General features: G+C 48.3%; 6 protein-coding genes across 6 annotated transcripts; 3 read left to right on the top strand and 3 right to left on the bottom strand.

The window, feature by feature from the left end:
* Positions 1 to 291: 291 nt before the first annotated feature.
* N7529_005284 (uncharacterized protein) lies at positions 292 to 1,559 on the bottom strand (the record flags this gene model as incomplete). Its single annotated transcript, XM_057240811.1, has 2 exons — positions 292 to 1,392; positions 1,491 to 1,559. The coding sequence occupies 2 exons, from the start codon at positions 1,557 to 1,559 to the stop codon at positions 292 to 294; spliced, it is 1,170 nt and encodes a 389-aa protein (XP_057100106.1).
* A 1,091-nt stretch (positions 1,560 to 2,650) lies between these two features.
* N7529_005283 (O-methyltransferase) lies at positions 2,651 to 3,527 on the top strand (the record flags this gene model as incomplete). Its single annotated transcript, XM_057240810.1, has 3 exons — positions 2,651 to 2,692; positions 2,746 to 3,432; positions 3,483 to 3,527. 3 exons carry the CDS (start codon positions 2,651 to 2,653, stop codon positions 3,525 to 3,527), a joined length of 774 nt encoding a protein of 257 aa, XP_057100105.1.
* A 152-nt stretch (positions 3,528 to 3,679) lies between these two features.
* N7529_005282 (Type I Polyketide synthases (Type I PKS)) lies at positions 3,680 to 11,539 on the bottom strand (the record flags this gene model as incomplete). Its single annotated transcript, XM_057240809.1, has 2 exons — positions 3,680 to 10,837; positions 10,886 to 11,539. The coding sequence occupies 2 exons, from the start codon at positions 11,537 to 11,539 to the stop codon at positions 3,680 to 3,682; spliced, it is 7,812 nt and encodes a 2,603-aa protein (XP_057100104.1).
* A 974-nt stretch (positions 11,540 to 12,513) lies between these two features.
* Positions 12,514 to 13,946, top strand: N7529_005281 (uncharacterized protein; the record flags this gene model as incomplete). Its single annotated transcript, XM_057240808.1, has 2 exons — positions 12,514 to 13,042; positions 13,102 to 13,946. 2 exons carry the CDS (start codon positions 12,514 to 12,516, stop codon positions 13,944 to 13,946), a joined length of 1,374 nt encoding a protein of 457 aa, XP_057100103.1.
* Positions 13,947 to 14,045: 99 nt separating this feature from the next.
* On the bottom strand, positions 14,046 to 15,784 carry N7529_005280 (uncharacterized protein; the record flags this gene model as incomplete). Its single annotated transcript, XM_057240807.1, has 4 exons — positions 14,046 to 14,774; positions 14,889 to 15,032; positions 15,096 to 15,618; positions 15,747 to 15,784. The coding sequence occupies 4 exons, from the start codon at positions 15,782 to 15,784 to the stop codon at positions 14,046 to 14,048; spliced, it is 1,434 nt and encodes a 477-aa protein (XP_057100102.1).
* A 711-nt stretch (positions 15,785 to 16,495) lies between these two features.
* Positions 16,496 to 17,893, top strand: N7529_005279 (uncharacterized protein; the record flags this gene model as incomplete). The annotated part of the gene is made up of 1 exon (XM_057240806.1): positions 16,496 to 17,893. The coding sequence occupies one exon, from the start codon at positions 16,496 to 16,498 to the stop codon at positions 17,891 to 17,893; it is 1,398 nt and encodes a 465-aa protein (XP_057100101.1).
* Positions 17,894 to 18,040: the final 147 nt, after the last annotated feature.

Raw genomic sequence — 18,040 nt, 5'->3', positions numbered from 1 at the left:
AGAGATGGAAACGCTCGCACATTGTAGGCTAAATGGTAACTACGTTCCCTAGCCAAATAATTAGCTAACGGTTAGACCTCGTGCTTTAGCGCTGTGTATCACTGGGTAATAGATTTTGAAAGGTGTAGCTCAGTATTATGGCCGTAGGATATGACCTATGAATAGGAGAAATTTCTCTGGATTTTCTCTCCAAATAAGGGGGAGAGCACATCATGATGAAGTACTTAGAAGTATGTATATTGCCGTCTGTACCTAAGTAGCTGTTCGTATTATTTATACATCCCTTTACTGCTACGGTCTTCGACTACACTCGAGTATCTCGAAGCGGCCCGATGCATATGATGAAATCTCTTCCTCGTATGGCTCAGCATGGTTGCAACAAAATCCCGGACAATCCCTGACAAAATGGTACCGCAAACGGACTTGGGATTTGGTCGTCATCGCATCAACTAGTAATGACTTAATGCGCGATGATTCAGGAATCAAATCTCCAGGGCCAAAGCCCGCAGACTCAATATCAATCACGCGTTCAGTTATAAGGGCAGCCAAATCAGTCGACCAAATTCCTTCTTGCCGGCGAAAGACGCGTAATAGGTCAACGATCTGTCGACGAATTTCCCAATCCCGGCATTTCATAGCGAGGACAAAAAGCGGCGGGATAACTCCTAGGTTGACTGAGAAGCTTGGTGTCGATGAGATGCGCACCAGGAGCTCTTTGGAGATTTCAAGGGCTTCTTTGAAACGCACTATATAGCGATCAAATATCATCTCTTGGGGCTCTGGGCCTGTCTCAACGGTAGCAGTTATAGAGATAACCTCAGCCCATAATTGCAAGATAAGAAAAGCGCTGAGATCTCGCTGCGTTGACTGATGTGCATGAAGCACCCGATATGCTTGGATTTGACTCGGTATACGCTGGATCTGGCGTACTATGGCCATTTGATCAATATCGAGATCTGGGCTGGCGGGTCCGATGTTGAATCCCTGGGCCCAGTTTTGTGAGCAACCTATTCTTATCAGCGTGACAACAAGATCGTTCGCCGTCTGTATATCATCTCCTCCTCGTATGATTGTTTCAGGGACTAGTAATGGGAGACGAGCATCCTTATCAGGAGGCTCAGCGCTAGTAAAAAGCGTCCAAGTCAAATGAATGACACCGAAGGCTCTAGTGATTGTAGCAGCAAACAAACTGTTGCTTCCATGGCTTATCAAATAATGTTCTAGTAGCCTGTAGCCCGAAAAAAGATGACGACCGGCCAAAGTAGCGTTTTCTTGAAAAAGAAGTGTGGATATCAAAACCACACATGCAACTAAGGCAGTTTCGACTCGCAGACGACCCATACTGTCGTCGCTCATATTTTGCTGAAGAGAGGCAATCGCTTTGTTGATTTGCTGCAAAGAAAAGGGTTCAATAGAAGGGGTTCGGTTACTGCTGAAACGCAATTGGCTTCTTCCTGTTTGGGCGAAATGATAGTTCAAAGATCCCATACCAATGACGGCATGCCGGATAGCGGGCTGAAATTCACTAGCTTGGTGGACCAAGCGTTCCCAAAACTCATCGTGAAAATAGCCAGCACATTGTAGAGATGTACTGTTACGAAAAAAGTCAAGAAAATATCGCTCTCTCCAGGTGAGGTCCACTTGACTTCCCAGGGCGGGATTTAACCTGTGCGCGGCTCTACTTTGAGTCCCCACAACAAGACCCTTGGCCATTCGTGAAGCTCGAGTTCGTCCGTCAAGGGTCTGACGATATTCGCACACATGTCCGCCCTTGGTGCATTGCGAACAGGTAGGTTGACCTTCGTCGCATTTGATATGCCGGTTTCTGAAACGCGATGTCAATGCTAGAAACAAGACAGATGTTATGGAAGGGACAATCATACCGACATGTTAAACAGCCGGTTCGGACTTTAGAGTGGCTTATCCGTGTCCGCCTTCGTTTCTCGACAGCAATTGACATGAATTGTCTGAGCATGGTTGAGACATGTGTACAATGTCAAGACCTCAGGCACAGTGGGGGAGGGTTGCATCAACACTTGGCAGAAAATCAAGGCGTCCACCGCCGCAGAAATCATCTGGTCTTTGATTCGTGCGAATTAACTAACTAATGATATTGATAACTATTATGTGTTAGGGTTGAAATATGAAATTAGATGCATAAAGAAGGTTCAAGGTCACTTAACCTTTACTGCATCTTCTCACATGATTTTTATTTTGTTAAGGCAAACAAAGAACGTCGGCTAGGTGCATATTACAATACATACACCTGCCAAAACCGAGGTGCCCCAGAAGTACCCACAATGTTGTGGATAGGTGCTCTCGGGGCCGAGACATAAAACTCGACTTGTCAAATCTAAGAGAATCTCCAGGGATTCTTTGAGATCGCTACATATGTACCTACTTAATTCCTTTTTTGTGCCTAAATACATAAGTCCGACGGTTGCTCGGACAGTGCATCCCCTTTTGGTAACTCACACAGGACCTCGGGCATTTCCTTTTTGGGTCATGCTTAACGCCGATGTAAATAGTAGATCAACGCAAGCTATAAAAGAAATAACAATTCAGTTCACACGAAACATAACAACATAACTTTCTGAAACTGCCACATATTCCCCACAACCTTCAACCCTTTCACAAATCCACGAAAAGAATGTCGAAGCCACACGCCCCTCCCGCACTGTCTTGGGCCCTGGTAAGCTCGCGGTTCAATTGCGCCTTCATATACACCGTTCTAACACTAGATAGGATGGACGCGAGGTTGACCTTCTTCACTATGTCTTCGCTAGGCCCGATATTAAACAGCTTAGAGGACATCCTGAGAAGGTTCTCGCTGCTATTGACGACTACCACCATCAGTTCAACAAGCTCATGAACGTTGGCCTGAGCAAAGGCGCATTCATTACTAAGATCATCGCAGAGCGTAAGCCCTCAGTGATGATTGAGCTTGGTGGATACGTCGGCTACTCAGCTATTCTGTTCGGCGACGCGATCAAGAAAAATGGAGGAAAGCAGTACCTCAGCATCGAAAAGAATCCCGAAATGGCAGCCGTCGCAACTCAACTTGTGGATCTGGCAGGATTACGCGACGTTGTTAGGGTTGTTGTTGGCTCTAGCAACGAGGTGCTCACAGAATTGATCAGCGAGAAGAAAGAGATCGATTCGGTGGAATTGATTTTCATGGATCACTGGCAGGATCTTTATCTGCACGATCTGTGGTTGCTTGAAGACTTGAAAGTCCTGAACCCAGGTGTCTCCCTGCTGTTGGCAGACAATGTGATCATGCCAGGCGCACCAAAGTATCTTGAATGGGTGCACGCGACTCCCCAGGAGAAGAAGCATATCGTCAACAATTCAGATATCGGTTCGCTATCTCCAAACCCGAGTTTCGTGTACGAGACGGCCGTTTCCGAATTTGACACCGACTTTGGCAGGGTATGTTTCGTTCATATCATGAATAAATTGATGCTGACATATTGATTTAGGATGGAGTTGCAGTCACCAAGATTATAGGAAAGCAAGACGTGTAGATAGATGCATGGCATCATATGGCTACTAAGTATGAGTTGTTCTTCGTGGGCAGGATAGAAAGCAAATCTCTTAATCAAATTCGAACAAAACCTCACTACTTCAAGTCGATAGATCACATGAATATACATATAGAAAGACAACAGGCAAGAAATCAAACCTGAGCCAAAAAACCTGTTTGCTTCCAGCTTTCAACAAACAGCTTAGCCACCTTGTCACTAACCGGCCCCACATTCGCCAGCGTCCTAGAGTGCTCGCGCGCCTTTTTCGTTTCCAACAAGAGTCCACCACAGGACATGCGCAAAAAGTTGGCATCCAAAAAGTCAATTAACAAAATCGCCGGGTTCTCGCCTTCCGGGCCCTCAACCTGACATTGATGGTTCTTGACACGCTGCACCCAATCGTCGAAGGGAATAGCATCAGCAGACGGAATACCGAGTGCCTCAGCCAAAAGAGGAATCATCTCCTTCCAAGCCTGGCGAATCGGGTTGTCGATATGATAGATCGAGTACGGGGTATCAGTCATCGGCAAAGTAACCAGGTCAACGAGCGTGCTGGCGACTTCATCCACAGGGGTCCAGGAAAGAAGGCCATCAAAGTCAGGCAGAGCTTTGAGAGTCTGAGAAGATTTGATGATGAACGGCAGATGCTCGGTCGGATTCCAGTAACCGCTTGTGCTGGATCCCGCAACTTGACCGAGGCGGACAGCCATCGCACGGAACCGGTCCGGGTAGCGATGGAGGGTCTCATCGAGCATCAATTCGCAGATGTACTTCGCATCGCCATATCCCGTGGGAAGAACGGAGTCAATCGTCATCCGCTGCTCGGGGACATTAGACTTTCCGGTCCAAAGCGGCCAATGACCGACTGTTGCGATGGAAGAGATGAACTGGAAGTTGACTTTTGTTCCAGGCGAGCGACGCGCGGAGATATGTGCCGTGAAGTCGAGCAGGTTTCGCATGATACGCAACTGAGGTTCAAAATTCTTGATTGGCCACTTGGCGTTCATGAGCCAGGCATTATGAACGATGTGAGTTGTGTTTTGGAGGAAGTACTCGTAATCATCCTTCGCAAGACCCAGCTCTGACTTGGACATGTCAGTCTCGAACACACATAGTTTGCTAGCAATATGTGGTGGAAGCACGATGCCTTTCTTGAGAAGAGATTCATGTTGGCGTGAGGAAGGATCTTGTCGACTGCGCCGATTGAGACAAATGACTTGAGTAACGTCTGGCAATGAGGCAAATTTAGCAACGAGATGACATCCCAGGCTACCAGTGCCGCCTGTCACCACGACACATTGGCCGCTGGGATGACTCGATAGAGCACCGGATATCGAGGAATCCTCAACAGCATCCCCGAAACCGGCGGTCATATCACGAACATAACGATCAACAACTGCTTTCCGGAACACGAGGTCAGCCGACGGGCCCATTACCGATCCGGGAGTTCCAAGTCGTTCATACCTGTCCCCCGAGGCAAAGGCCAAGATCAGCCGCTCGAGTTTGTTTTCTGGTCGGGCTCCATCAGTCCAGTCAACATGACCGTATCCGACAGCCTGGAGATCTCTCTCCCATCGAGATTCGTGAGTGACGGCGTGAGTTCGCCCGTCGTCAAAGTACCACCAGCCCTCAAAGAGGCCAAAAATGATGTCCACCCAGTACAGAGTACCGGTCATTTCAACCATCATTAAGAATCCATCAGGGCGGAGGGCTTTGCGGATGTTCATGGCAGATTCACTCAAGCTGTGTGTGGCGTGGATCGCATTGCTGGCGATAATGATGTGCTGGGTTCCGATCAAATCATCGGCCGGGGCCTTCTCAATATCATGAGTTCGGAATTTCATGAAAGGGTACTGCTTGGAGAACTTCTTCCGCGCTGCTGCTACAAAGGACGGTGCCAGATCGGTGAAGGTATATTCCACTGGCAAGTTCAGTGAGGCGAGCAATGGCAGCAGCCAGCGTGTTGTGCCACCAGTGCCGGCACCCATCTCGAGTATTTTGATAGGACTATCCTTGCTGTCAAGCTTGGAGGCTAGGCGAGCAAGGAAATCTTCAATTTGCTTGTAAAGCAAGCGATTGATGGGCCATTCTGCATAAAGGCCAGACACCAGCTCCCGCCCTTCTGGGGTACCAAAAATCAGCTTAATTCCGTCTGTCTCGCCACGCAAAACTTCTGCAAGATGAGATCCGGTGTAGTATGTGAGCTTATCAGCAGTGCTTTGGTCCGGGAAGCGAGCTAGCAGATCCGCCAAGATTTCTCTGCTGGGCTTTACTGGCGCCACAGCCGCTGTTCGAGTGATAGTATCGCCGTCGAGGTTGATGAGACCTGCAGCATCCTCGAGCATCTGGTATAGATACGTAACCAGGCGAGTGTGCTCCTTTGGGTGTGAGATACGCGCAAACTTTTGACCAGGCTTGGCATCTCGAAGTCCTACACCAAGCTGGTCAAACGCTTCAAGTGTGAGTGCCACACACATCGCGGTTTGAGCTGGAAGAACAGTGTCGACGTAGTTGGTTTGATCATACTCAGCAATCCGGTCATCTGTGAGGCTCTTCGTCTCATTGAATGCTTCCATCACTGTGGCATATGGGATACTCAAGCCATGGGATTGCGAATCTCCAAGCAATTTATCCATATCGACGGAGTCCACCGGACTGCTCGGAGTAGTACTGCTGGCTGATTTCTCATCGCTTTCGTCAAAGTCCTGCTCGGATGCCTCACTAGTCGAGATTGTACAACCAGAAACAACAATCTGCACGCACTTGATTAAACCCGGCATGTCCGTGATTCGCATCAGTTCGCTCTCAGGAAGATCAACCTTGAATGCGGCCTCAATTTCGTGGGCCATCTCCATTCCCATGAGAGAATCGATACCGAGATCGGCCAGCTCACTGTTGTCTTTGATCTCGTGCAGCTCGAGACCAGAGAGATCCGCTAGGATAGCCTTGATTTTGGGCACCACATCCACCCTAGGTGATGGTTGCTCTGCCTTAGGAACCGTTAATGATTTTATTTCTGGAATTGAAATACACGATGAAGGTGGAGCAGTCGTCGTCGGCTGAACGGCGAACAGCCCCAGAGCGGGACGCTCTGCTGGAGCTTTGATGCTGATTGGAGCGGGCTGCGCTTCTCTTACGGTGAGGCGGGCGAGGAGCTTGCTCATGGATGCTTTGGGAACTCTGACATAGCTGATACCAAGGATAACCTCAACCAAGGCACCGCTATCAGCATCGAAAACGAACACATCAGTCAAGTAATGTTGATTGGCAGGACGATGGTGTGCGGCAAGAACATGGTAGGCATCTGGTCTGGCATCACCCTGGCGAAGATTGGGCGACCGAATCCATTGTTCGATGCCATTCGCGATAAACATATCGGCCGGCAACTGATTTGTCATGCAGTTGACATATATTCCGCCAACTTGACAGAAGCTGTCGGCCAGATGGCCATCGAGCCATGTCTCTGGATTGTATTTCTTGACCACATAGCCTGCCGACTGAGATCCCTTACTGACGAGCTTTTGAACCCCGCGGTAATCCTGACCATAGTCCACGATCTCCGAGAAAATTTTATAGATGTTCTGGTTGCGTAGAATTTCATCAACATCACCACTTTGTAGCATGTCAACACAGCGTTGGTGGCTGAAATGACGCTCAAACAGAGCAAACTCCATCTTGAATGTTAAGTCATCAACCGATCGGAAGACAATCTTACCAGTCGTATGAAGCGTTTTGGAGACACCTTCACGCTGCATGTCATCGCTGAAGACTTGGAAGTCCCAAGAGGGGCTGCCGGTGGTCTCCTTCGAAGTTAACTCAATCCAAACCGCACGAGCTGGGTTGATACAGACAGGAGATTGGTTCTCCACGGCATGGATTTGGGGCTCTAGCCCAGAAGAAGCGAGTTCAGGTTTGAGACCTCGAACTGCCTCAATTGCGAGCTCAAGCTGAATCGTAGCAGGGCAAATGGGTGCGGTTTGAGCAATGACATGGCCTTTGACGAGAGTGTCATACTTAGGGATCATGGTATTGACTCGAAATCTCGCAACAAGATTGCTGCTGTCTTGGTGACCAACAAATGTCAGGAGGGTGTCAGGAAGTTCGTTTGATTTTGGCTCCATCCTCTGTGAGGTAGATATCTCTGCAACTTTTGATAGCGTTTTCAATTCTGTCCAGTGACGTGCACGCTCAAACTGATATGGAGGCAAAAGAAGGGGCGAGTGTTCTTTGGTTTGGGTAGACTGGTGAGCCCAAAAGTGTGTATTAAGCCCGGCTTTCCACAGGCTGACGGTGGCAGCAGCTAGGTTATTCCAGGCATTGTCGCCGGTGATATTGATTGCCTGAAAGTGCGAGCTTTTCGGGCTACCAAGAGCACGACTGGCCATATTGGTAATCGTTGAATTTGATCCGGCTTCTAAAAAGACGCATTCTTGATACCTCGTTACTAGCCTATGCAGGGCATGGTTGAAAAAGACCGGGGAGCGAAGGTGTTCAGGAACAAATTTGGCGCTGAGCTTTCCTTCAAAGTGATGTTCGGTAGCTCTTTCCATTGGGATTGTGGCCTCGTGGAATGTTAGATTCTCGACACTCTTTTCAAGACGCCCGAGAAGAGGGTCAAGCAAGACAGAGTGGAAAGCGTTGGTCACATTCAATCTCTTATGTTTCATGTTTGCAAAGGCAGGGAGGGAAAGTTTCTGCGCAGCTGCATCAATCGCAGCAGTTGGACCAGCGAGGGTGAAACTTCTGGGTCCGTTGAAACACGCGATGTTGGCTGGTTCGACGCCCTCACAAGCTTTGTTTGACTCGCTGAGAAGCTTTTCAACTTCAACCAAATCACCTTCCACGGCCATCATTGCGCCTTTGTCACTTTTCCAAGCATCTCGAATCAGAGTTGCCCGTGCCATAATCATCTTCACTGTGTCTTCCAATGACAAGATTTGCGAGATACAGAGAGCAGTAAGCTCGCCAAAGCTGTGTCCAATCACTGCGACAGGCTTAACACCGGAGTCAATCCAGCTACGCGCACAGGCATACTGCATCGCGAATAGGGTGATCTGCAGCTTGACGATATCGGTAATGGCATTTCGCTCAAAAATGCCAGGATAAATGCTGCTGGCCCCAAGAGAGCGAGCAACAGCCTCCACAGTATCTAGGTGCTTCCGGAAGACGGCAACCTTTCCATATACTGTTCGATCTAGTCCAATAAATGTGGAGACCTGACCACCAAAGCACAGCACAACCGGCTTTGCTTTTGGTGAAGCCAATGATGCCAAATTTGAATTTCCATTTTCGAATGAAATTAGATTCTGCTGCAGCTCGTCCATTGACTGAGCACTGAATATTAAAGTGCGCTCTAGTTGACGATTTCCCTGCCGGTTCAAATTGAACGCAATATTCGAAAGCGACAAATCTGCAGTCGACGGGTCCTGACGGCTGATGAAATCGCGCAAAGCGACAGAGTATCGGCGAAGGCTGGAGTCATCGAGACCACAGAGTTGGAAAGGGTATGTAATACCTTTCTCGTCCTGGGATGGTGGTTCAAATGATCTAGCTCGGACACTCGGGGGCTGGGTGATAACCAATGAGGCATTGGATCCAGATGCCCCATAATTGTTAATCAGCGCAGCTCGGAAGTCTGCATTCCATTTTTGCACACTGGTAGGAATGTTGATTTTGTCTGCAGGGGTTGCGCCGATCGCAGAATTTATGGCTGTGAAGCTGGCTTGTGGCGGTATCACCCCTTTTTGAATCATGAGAAGAACCTTGATAATGGACACAATTCCAGACGTGCACTCAGTATGTCCGATTAATCCCTTGACTGAGCTGAGCGTCAGGGGATTTGTCCGAACAGAGCCACCTAGCACTGATCTGATACTTCCGTACTCGGCCGGATCACCGACTGCTGTTCCTGTCCCGTGAGCCTCGACGACGGATATATCACCGGGCCGAAGTCCAGATTGTTGAGTGACTTTACGGAATAAATCCGAAAGAGAGGGCACGTTGGGGACAAAGATCGGGGTACAATTTTGGTTTTGCTGGACTGCAGACGCGGCAATCACACCTAAGATTTGGTCTCCATCGTCAATGGCCGCCGACAGCTTCTTCAAGAATACTGTCGCGATGCCCTCTCCTCGGCAGTATCCGTCTGCTTTGGCGTCAAAGGGCTTGCACTGGCCGGTGGTACTTAGGAACGAAGCTCCGGACAAATTTTGGAACCATAGGGGGTTGGTCATAACATGCGTGCCACCAGCCAGAGCAGCGGTGCACTCTCCACTAAGAATGGCCTTGCATGCCGAATGAACAGCGACGGCTGATGATGAACAGGCAGTATCAATTGTCAAACCTGGGCCAGTCCATCCAAAGAAATGGCTGACCTTGCCTGCAATGAATCCTTGGAGATTTCCGGTAGCCGAGAAGGCGTTGGGCGCATGGCAGGCAATGTTGCTTTCATAATCGCAAGCACAGACGCCTACATAACAGCCAATGTTCTTGTCGGGATTTGCGGCGTGGAAGTAGCCAGACTGTTCGACGGACTGATAGGCAATTTGCAAAAGGTGGCGCTGCTGAGGATCCATTGTAGCACTCTCTCTAGGACTTCTCTTGAAGAATTTGTGGTCAAATTCGTCGTGCCCCTCAATGAAATTTCCAAACCATTTTCTTTTTGTGTCGGTACTGCGAAAAGGGGTTTCGAAATTGAATCGCTCTTTGGGAACCTCTTTGTGTTGAGACTTCCCGGTGCACAAAATGTCCCAGAATTCTTCGAGATTGTTTGCACCTGCGACCTTGCATGACATCCCAACCACAGCAATGTCGTTTGATCTGAAACTCCGCTGTTTCTGCGACGATTGCCCATGGTCCGTTGCATTGATGATCCGCTGGTTGAGTCCGCGCAGAATAGATGGTGGTATAGGGCGCTCTGATCCAAAGGAGAACACTTTCGACTCTTTGTCCTTCAGGGTAGTCTGGCATACATCCATGAAAGTCTTGAACCACTTGGGTGGCTCTACCAAAATAGAACGCAGGGCGTGGTGGTGCAACGCACCCTCCGTAATGAATTGCCCGCCTGCGTTAGACCGTGTTGGGATTTTCAACTCGGAGGCATTTGGAAATTTGAAGTCAGAGTGGCAATCACAAAACTTCAAGATCTCTGGGAGTTGATCTCGGTGGCATTCGGCATGGAAACGTCCATAGAGACCCACCTCTGCTGTGATCAAGCCGCATCCTCTCAACTGCAGCTGCATCTCAGAGAGATCTGATGCTGCCGTGGTAATGGTAGCACGATCTTCATCATAGTTGACAGATGTGTACGCCTGACCATGTTAGTTAAATTAACCACTTGCCCATGGGTGCTGACTTACATTTGGGAAATCGTCCAAGATCCGATGCATCTCTTTGACCTTCTCGGCAGTGTTCCATGCTGCAGTGATGGACTTGGATGGACCAAATTTGGAAACAACATCATGTCCATCAACCACCATGCCAATGAGTAGGCCAAGACGAACTGCCACGGCGCCGTACTTCTGGTACTGTTCCTTGTTGCCGGCACAAGAGACAGCCAGGGAGCTAAGCAAACCAGTGCAGAGGCCTAGGGTCTCCTGGCCTTCCTTGCTCAAAGTAAAAATATCAAGACCACTATCCAGCTCAAGATTGCTGTGTTTCATGAAAGTTGCATAATCCATCAGGTGGAGACTAACCACCAGAGGAATTAAAAGGGCATTCGGCAGCGGAAAAGGAGTCTTGAGAGACTGTCCGGTGGTGAATGCTGCTTTAAGATCCTCGAGATCCGCTAGGCTAGCACTGGCCTTCAACCCAGGAATCGTTGCGACGATAGTCTTCCAATATTGGGGCAGACTGGTGATGACATCGCAAATCCAATTATGCTCCTCGTCGTCGATAATTGTGTGCCGCAGCTGCACGAACGAATTGAAGTCGAATGAAAGAGCAAGAGGACCAAAAAGGAAAACGGCTGGCCCAGAGAGGGAGTGGTTCGTAAGGTTCTGGGGCTCAATCATATTGAGATTGTGTGAAGAATATAAATTTGAACAACAGAGGTATTGTTGAAATCTGTTTTGTCGTTCGTCTATCAAGGACACATAGAATGGTACTTTGATATCACGGATCGGAGCAGAAGATATACAGTTGGAGAGTTGGGACTGAAGTTGGCTTCAGATGGAGATTGTTAGCGAGCTGGCTCAATGCCCCAAATTGTCGGCGATTCCGATGTACATTTCCCGGAAAATGAAACCTGTACACACAATTAGAAACAGTGTGGAACAATAACCACGAGGGATAAGCCGCATGTAGGTGTAAGACAGGACGAACTGGGCTTGCAGTATTCACACGCAGGGTCTAAACAGTAATGGACCCAGAGTTTACTACGAGCCTAACTCAATACGAAGGTTCATGCTCACCTTAGTAACCAAACAAGATGATTTGCTTAGGATAAGCTGATAAATTAAAAGTAGATCATTGAAAATGAATCTGGACCTTACAGAAAGAAAACTCCGAGGGCATATGAGAAAATCCGCTGCGGCTGCAGGAGCTCGGATTGTCGTATCAGTTTCTCCGCAGTCAGCGAAGAGCTTAACTGACAGCCAATTATGAAGATAGAAAGCCATTTGAATATTTGATTGGATTGCATTGATTTATTAGAGTTATGTCGGAACTTTCAGTTCAAGAAGGTTCAGTGGCAGGGCCATACAATCCTCCTGAACTCGTTCTCAGTGCATTTCTACGGTATCCAAACTTCGGGTGCTACAACCTTGGAAACTCCGACTACTCTGAGTCGCCAACTATTAATAAACAATGAGGAAATTCTATTCGTTATGATCAGTTTGATTAGAGTCATAATGTCGCACTCCTCTTATTCATTCGTTCGTTTATATATTGTCTGCCAAGTTTTCATTTTGATTGAGAAATACTTTGACTTCACCGCGATTACGTCCGATCTTCAGCCAAGCAATCACGCAGAACATTCAAGGACAGAATGCCTGTCCCAATTTCAGAAGAAAAAGACCGCGTTTCAGTCGCCATCATTGGCGGCGGTATCGTTGGCCTCATCCTCGCAGTCGGTCTTATCCAACAAAACATCGAAGTAACAGTATACGAACAGGCTCAAGGCTTCCGTGAAATCGGGGCCGGAATCGCTTTTACGGCCAATGCTATCAAGTGCATGGAAAAAATTGATCCGGCAATTGTTACGGCCTTGCGCTCTAGCGGATCGGTCGCGACCTCCAATGGTGATGAGACAGACCCTAATGACTACCTCCGCTGGATCGACGGATACAACCAAATAAATCAAGATGATCCATACTATCAGCGCATGTTGTACAAGATAGATGCTGGGTATCGGGGATTTGAAGGATGCAGACGTGATCAGTTCCTTGAGTCTTTGGTGAAGATTATTCCTGAAGACGTGATTCACTGTCGGAAGAGACTGGAAGACCTGCAAGAAGGAGAAGACGGAAAGCTTCACCTGGTGTTCGAGGATGGGAGTGTCACAGAGGCTGATGCGGGTATGTCTTGATCTCATTAATTTTTTGTGACAAGTCTTTCATACTAATCATCAAGCCAGTAATTGGCTGTGATGGCATTAAATCCCGAGTCCGCACCGTGCTTCTTGGGGAAGAAAGTCCAGCCAGTCACCCTGGATACACACACAAGGTCGCTTATCGTGCACTCATCCCAATGGATGATGCCATCGAAGCCCTTGGGGAGTATAAGGCAAATAACCAGCATAACCACGTGGGCCCAAATGCACACCTCATCCACTACCCTGTCGCCAACAAGAGATTGATCAACGCAACAGCCTTTATATCAGATCGCAATGAGTGGAAACATGAGAAGACCACTGCAATGGGTGAAAAGGCAGAGCTCCTCTCCGCTTTCGCGGGCTGGAGCCCATGTGTGCGCAACATCATTGATCTGTTCCCAGAAAAGCTTGACAAATGGGCTGTGTTCGATCTTTGGAATTACCCAGCACCCTATTACAACAAGGGATCAGTGTGCGTTGCAGGCGATGCTGCGCATGCATCGAGCCCACATCATGGCGCTGGTGCATGTATGGGTATCGAGGACGGTCTTTGTTTGTCCACGCTGCTGAAAGAAGTAAATAGAACAGTCAAAGAGAATCCTTCAGCCAAAAGACACGCACTCGAGACAGCTTTCGAGACTTACAACGCTGTTCGTCGCACCCGAAGCCAGTGGTTAGTGAACAGCAGTCGACGGGTCTGTGACTTTTATCATCAACCGGAGTGGGCGGAGCAGGCAAAATGGGTTAAAGCGCAGACGTGCTTTGAGGAGCTGAAGGATCGATCATACAAGATCTGGCATTTTGACCATGAAGGCATGATCCAGGAAACCATTAAAGGCTATTGTGGTAATGTGCTGTTAAATAATAGATCGGGTAGTGAGGTGTAATAGTTGTTCTTGATTAGGAAAATATCAATGTCATGTCTCTCATACGTCAATATATCCATTTATAACCAACTTGTTATATGAGTAAACCCGCTAACACAATCAAACATCCACCAGCAAAATATTGATTGTCAATCTGCGGAGCCTGACATGATGGATTAGCTTAGACTGCCGGAAAGCGACCAAAAAGCGTAGAAAAGCGCGAGAAAGACTTGCCTGTGCTAAGAAAGTGGCCTGTCCAATTCCCATGCGCCGCCCAATCCATACCAGGCAGTTTTTCATATACTCGCGCATCTCCAATGGGAATATTTCCAAATGTGATGCAACGTAAATCGAGTGCATAAGCAATAGGCCACCAACTGGGCGACCGGGGTTATTGATCTCAGTGTGATTACCCCGTTGACGCAAGAAGACCTGCAAGTCCTCTGTTAAATGATAGGGAATAGAAGCTATGACGTTCTCCACCAGACGTAAGGCTTCTTGGTGGTCAGATTCATGGTTCACACCATCATCGAGCACACCAGATAGCCGGATAATCAATGTAGTAAGCAAACATCGTGCAATGCGAGAAATATTCCACAGTGATGCAACGTACAGATCGATGTACATATCAATTCTTCCATGCCAGTAGCCCACCCCAGGGTTATGGGTGGCTTGGAGACCCGGGTCTACGGTCGTAGGTTTGAGCTCCTCACTTTGACTTTGCTGCCAGATCGCAAGATCGTGATTCAGTGCCATCGCCTCTCGCTTGAGACCAAAGACCTCATCAAAAAAGAGTGGAGCGGGAGGCCCTGCAAGAAGAGCCTCTGTCCGCTTCCAAATAGGATCAAGCTTAACTAATAGATTGTATAAACTTTGATCAACGCTGGTAGTGCCTCTTGCAGAAAGAGGATTGTTCTAGAAGATCAGGTTCCGATCCACACTAAATGGATAAAGAATACGAACCTGCTTGCCATTTAGAACCAATGGATGACCTGAAAGGACCGCCGCTACAAGCTCCAAGGGGTTGTTCTCGATTTGCAAAATTGCAGCCACGCCCCCGGCATGGGCTGTGTGATGTCCAGGATTGGTCTTTTCCGAGATGATCATCTGTTGTGCATTAGCAAATCACACGATTCAATACACAAGAAACTTCTGCAAACAGAAAATTACCTGGTAGAGGCCTAGGAGTATTGCAATAACTAAGGTCTCGTGACTATTTGCAGCAGGGGTTTGCATAGAAGCAGCCAGATGCACAAGTAGATCATAGTATAGAGTTTCGGCCTGCTGTGTCAGGAACTGTCGCCGTAGCTTTATACCATTGCTGGCGAATGCAGCTGCTTTGCATGCATTTGCCACATGGGACTGTAGTCCTAGATTTTGAACCAACGGCTCCAATCCACCTAGAAAGCCTCCCGAAAGGGAAGAATTTACGGAAACGACTGAGTAGTCATAGAAGAAGGCTTGGAGAGCCAGCTCCTTGATTCTACTTTCGGAAACTTCCTTAGGCGGGCCATCCTCGGGGATAAAGTCAGTTCCTGGAACTGGTTCTCGGGCAGCCAAGCTACATTTTCGAGCCATAGACTTGAAAGCCGGCTTAGACTGGCTTTGGCCATCATTTTGGTTCTCGTGTTGGCGAAAGATGAAGCTCCCGCTATCTTCATAGCCACGGCATGTGCGCCCAGACTTGAGGCATCTCAAACAGGACTGCAGAAGTCAGTGCGATGCGTACAAACAATGCGTACAAACAATCTGGCAGAGTCTAGTAAAGCGTCCAAGTAATGGCGCGGGATTTTAAATATGCACTCTCTTTGGTTGACATACCGGGCGGGTCTCGTCGCACTGTAAACACGGATCAGCATCGGCCACACCGCATGAAATGTCCGATGATGCAGGGACTTCTATCAAATGGGACAATGAACAGGGGGTTGACCTTCTTCCTTCTTCCCTTGCAGGTCTCGCAACCTCTAGAAGGTCCGAAATAAACCATCGTGCCGATGTGTACTGAATGTGCAGAAGTGGCGCCACGAATCTAGTTTGTTTTTTAGATGCAGAAGCAGGGACAATCTGCTTTCTCCGTGCAATTTTGGCAATGACAACACGAATACGTACAAAGGCCGACCGGGGAGAGATCGAAGGAGAGCTCGAGGATCGGCGTTGTCTTAGAATGCGCTCAACGCTAACCCGATATAGATTAATCGAGGGGCACAGCCGAAAACACGCTAAGCCGTGCTTATCTGCATTAGCGCCATTCGTTTCCACGGTTGACCGTACGTGTATTGGAAGTATCGACTTTTGAAAATTACTCGCTCTGCAGCATTACGAGATCTGCATGACTACTCTTCTGGATGTTTCAGTCATGCAAACTTTGACCTAATACCATAATTATGGCCGATCATATTGTGCAAGTTCTCTGCGTTTTGGCCACCGGGCGTTCTCATGATCAATCGCCGTGGTGACGAATTGAGCTGAAGGGAGCTATATATGCCCGGGAGACAGAGCACGCAGCGAACGATTTTCTCGACCTTTAATTACTGAAGCCCTTGTACATACATTTGTTTCCCTTTTTCATTATGAGGACCTCCGCCCCTTGGAGTAGCATCTGCTTTGTAGTCTCGGTCTTCGCCGCCCCTTCTGTAAACACCTTTGAGACCTCCTCTTTTGCTGCACATGATGTGATCACCCGTGATTTTGTGATTGTTGGCGGTGGTGCTGCTGGCACCTATGCTGCCGTGGCTCTCAAAGACGAGGGAAAATCCTTTGTTGTGGTCGAGAAGACCAACAGGCTCGGCGGCCATGTCGCAACTTATCAAGACCCAACTACCGGGGCATCCGTGGACTATGGTGTGCAGATCTATGACAATGATACAATTGTTCGCAACTTCTTCGAGCGCCTCAACACGCCGCTCGCGCAATTCGATATGGCCAACTTCGGTAGTCCCATTTATGCAGACTTCAAGACCGGGAACCTGCTCAACCTCACCACTGGGTCTCTAGGCCAAGACTACTTGGAGGAGTTAACTGAGTATTCGTATCTCAATGATGGTATTGATTTGCCCGATCCGGTGCCAGAGGATCTGCTACTTCCGTGGGTGGACTACATCGCAAAACACAACCTGGAGGACTCTGCGATGGCGACCTTGGCCCGCCCTGCCATCCCTGGTAACCTCCTTGACATTCCAGCTCTGTATGTCTTCAACGATCTCAATGATCTAATGTTACACGAAGAGAATGGTGGTGCCGTTGTCAATGGCAAGCGCGACAACTCCCAACTGTATCGGAACGCGCTAGCTGAACTTAAGTCGAATGTTCTTCTGAACTCAACAGTTATTGCCGGAGACCGCGGTAGCAACCATCGTCAAGGGGTGCGCCTTGTTGTACAAACTCCCACTGGCAAGAAGCTCATCTTGGCGAAGCAACTTCTTGTTGCCATTCCTCAGACAATCCAGAACATGAAGACTTTTGGCCTCGACAATCGCGAGAAGGGCATTCTCTCCCAGATCTATGGGCTGCCTTACTATGGTGGCGTCGTCAAAAACACCGGCCTTGCCAGTGGATTCAGCTACAAGAATTATGCTGCCAACAACACCTACAATATTGCCGAAATCCCATCTGTGGTTGAGTTCAACCCATCTCCGGTCGATGAGCATTTATATTACTGGTATAATAGTGCGAAACCAGTCAGTCAAAAGCGCATTGAGGCAGATGCCCGGAATGCCATCAAGACACTTCAGAAACTCACTGGTGCTGCCACTCAACCCGAGCCCCAGTTTGTTGCTTTCACTGATTTTGGGCCATTCCATCTTGCGGCCGAAGTGGATGATATCAGGAATGGGTTCTATCGTGATGCGTACGCCCTTCAGGGTCACCGCAACACGTGGTATATTGGAACTTTGTTTGTCACCGGTTCTAGTCAGGTCTGGAACAACACGGCAATTATGCTGCCGGATATCCTTGCGGCTGCCCACTGAGTTTTGGTTGATGGAAGGAGAATAACCAGTAAAGGCTCTCGTTCAAATCGATTAATAGGCTTGGGATGAGAGATTGTATACTAGGATATCTTACAAGTGTAACCCGGAAGCTTGATATTAGTGAAAATAAGACGTTTTGTGTCTTGA

Source organism: Penicillium soppii (assembly GCF_028829465.1).
Source record: "Penicillium soppii strain IBT 18220 chromosome Unknown utg000004l, whole genome shotgun sequence".
In the NCBI taxonomy this organism is placed as follows: Eukaryota; Fungi; Ascomycota; class Eurotiomycetes; order Eurotiales; family Aspergillaceae; genus Penicillium; species Penicillium soppii.
This window is presented reverse-complemented; position numbering and strand designations above follow the sequence as displayed.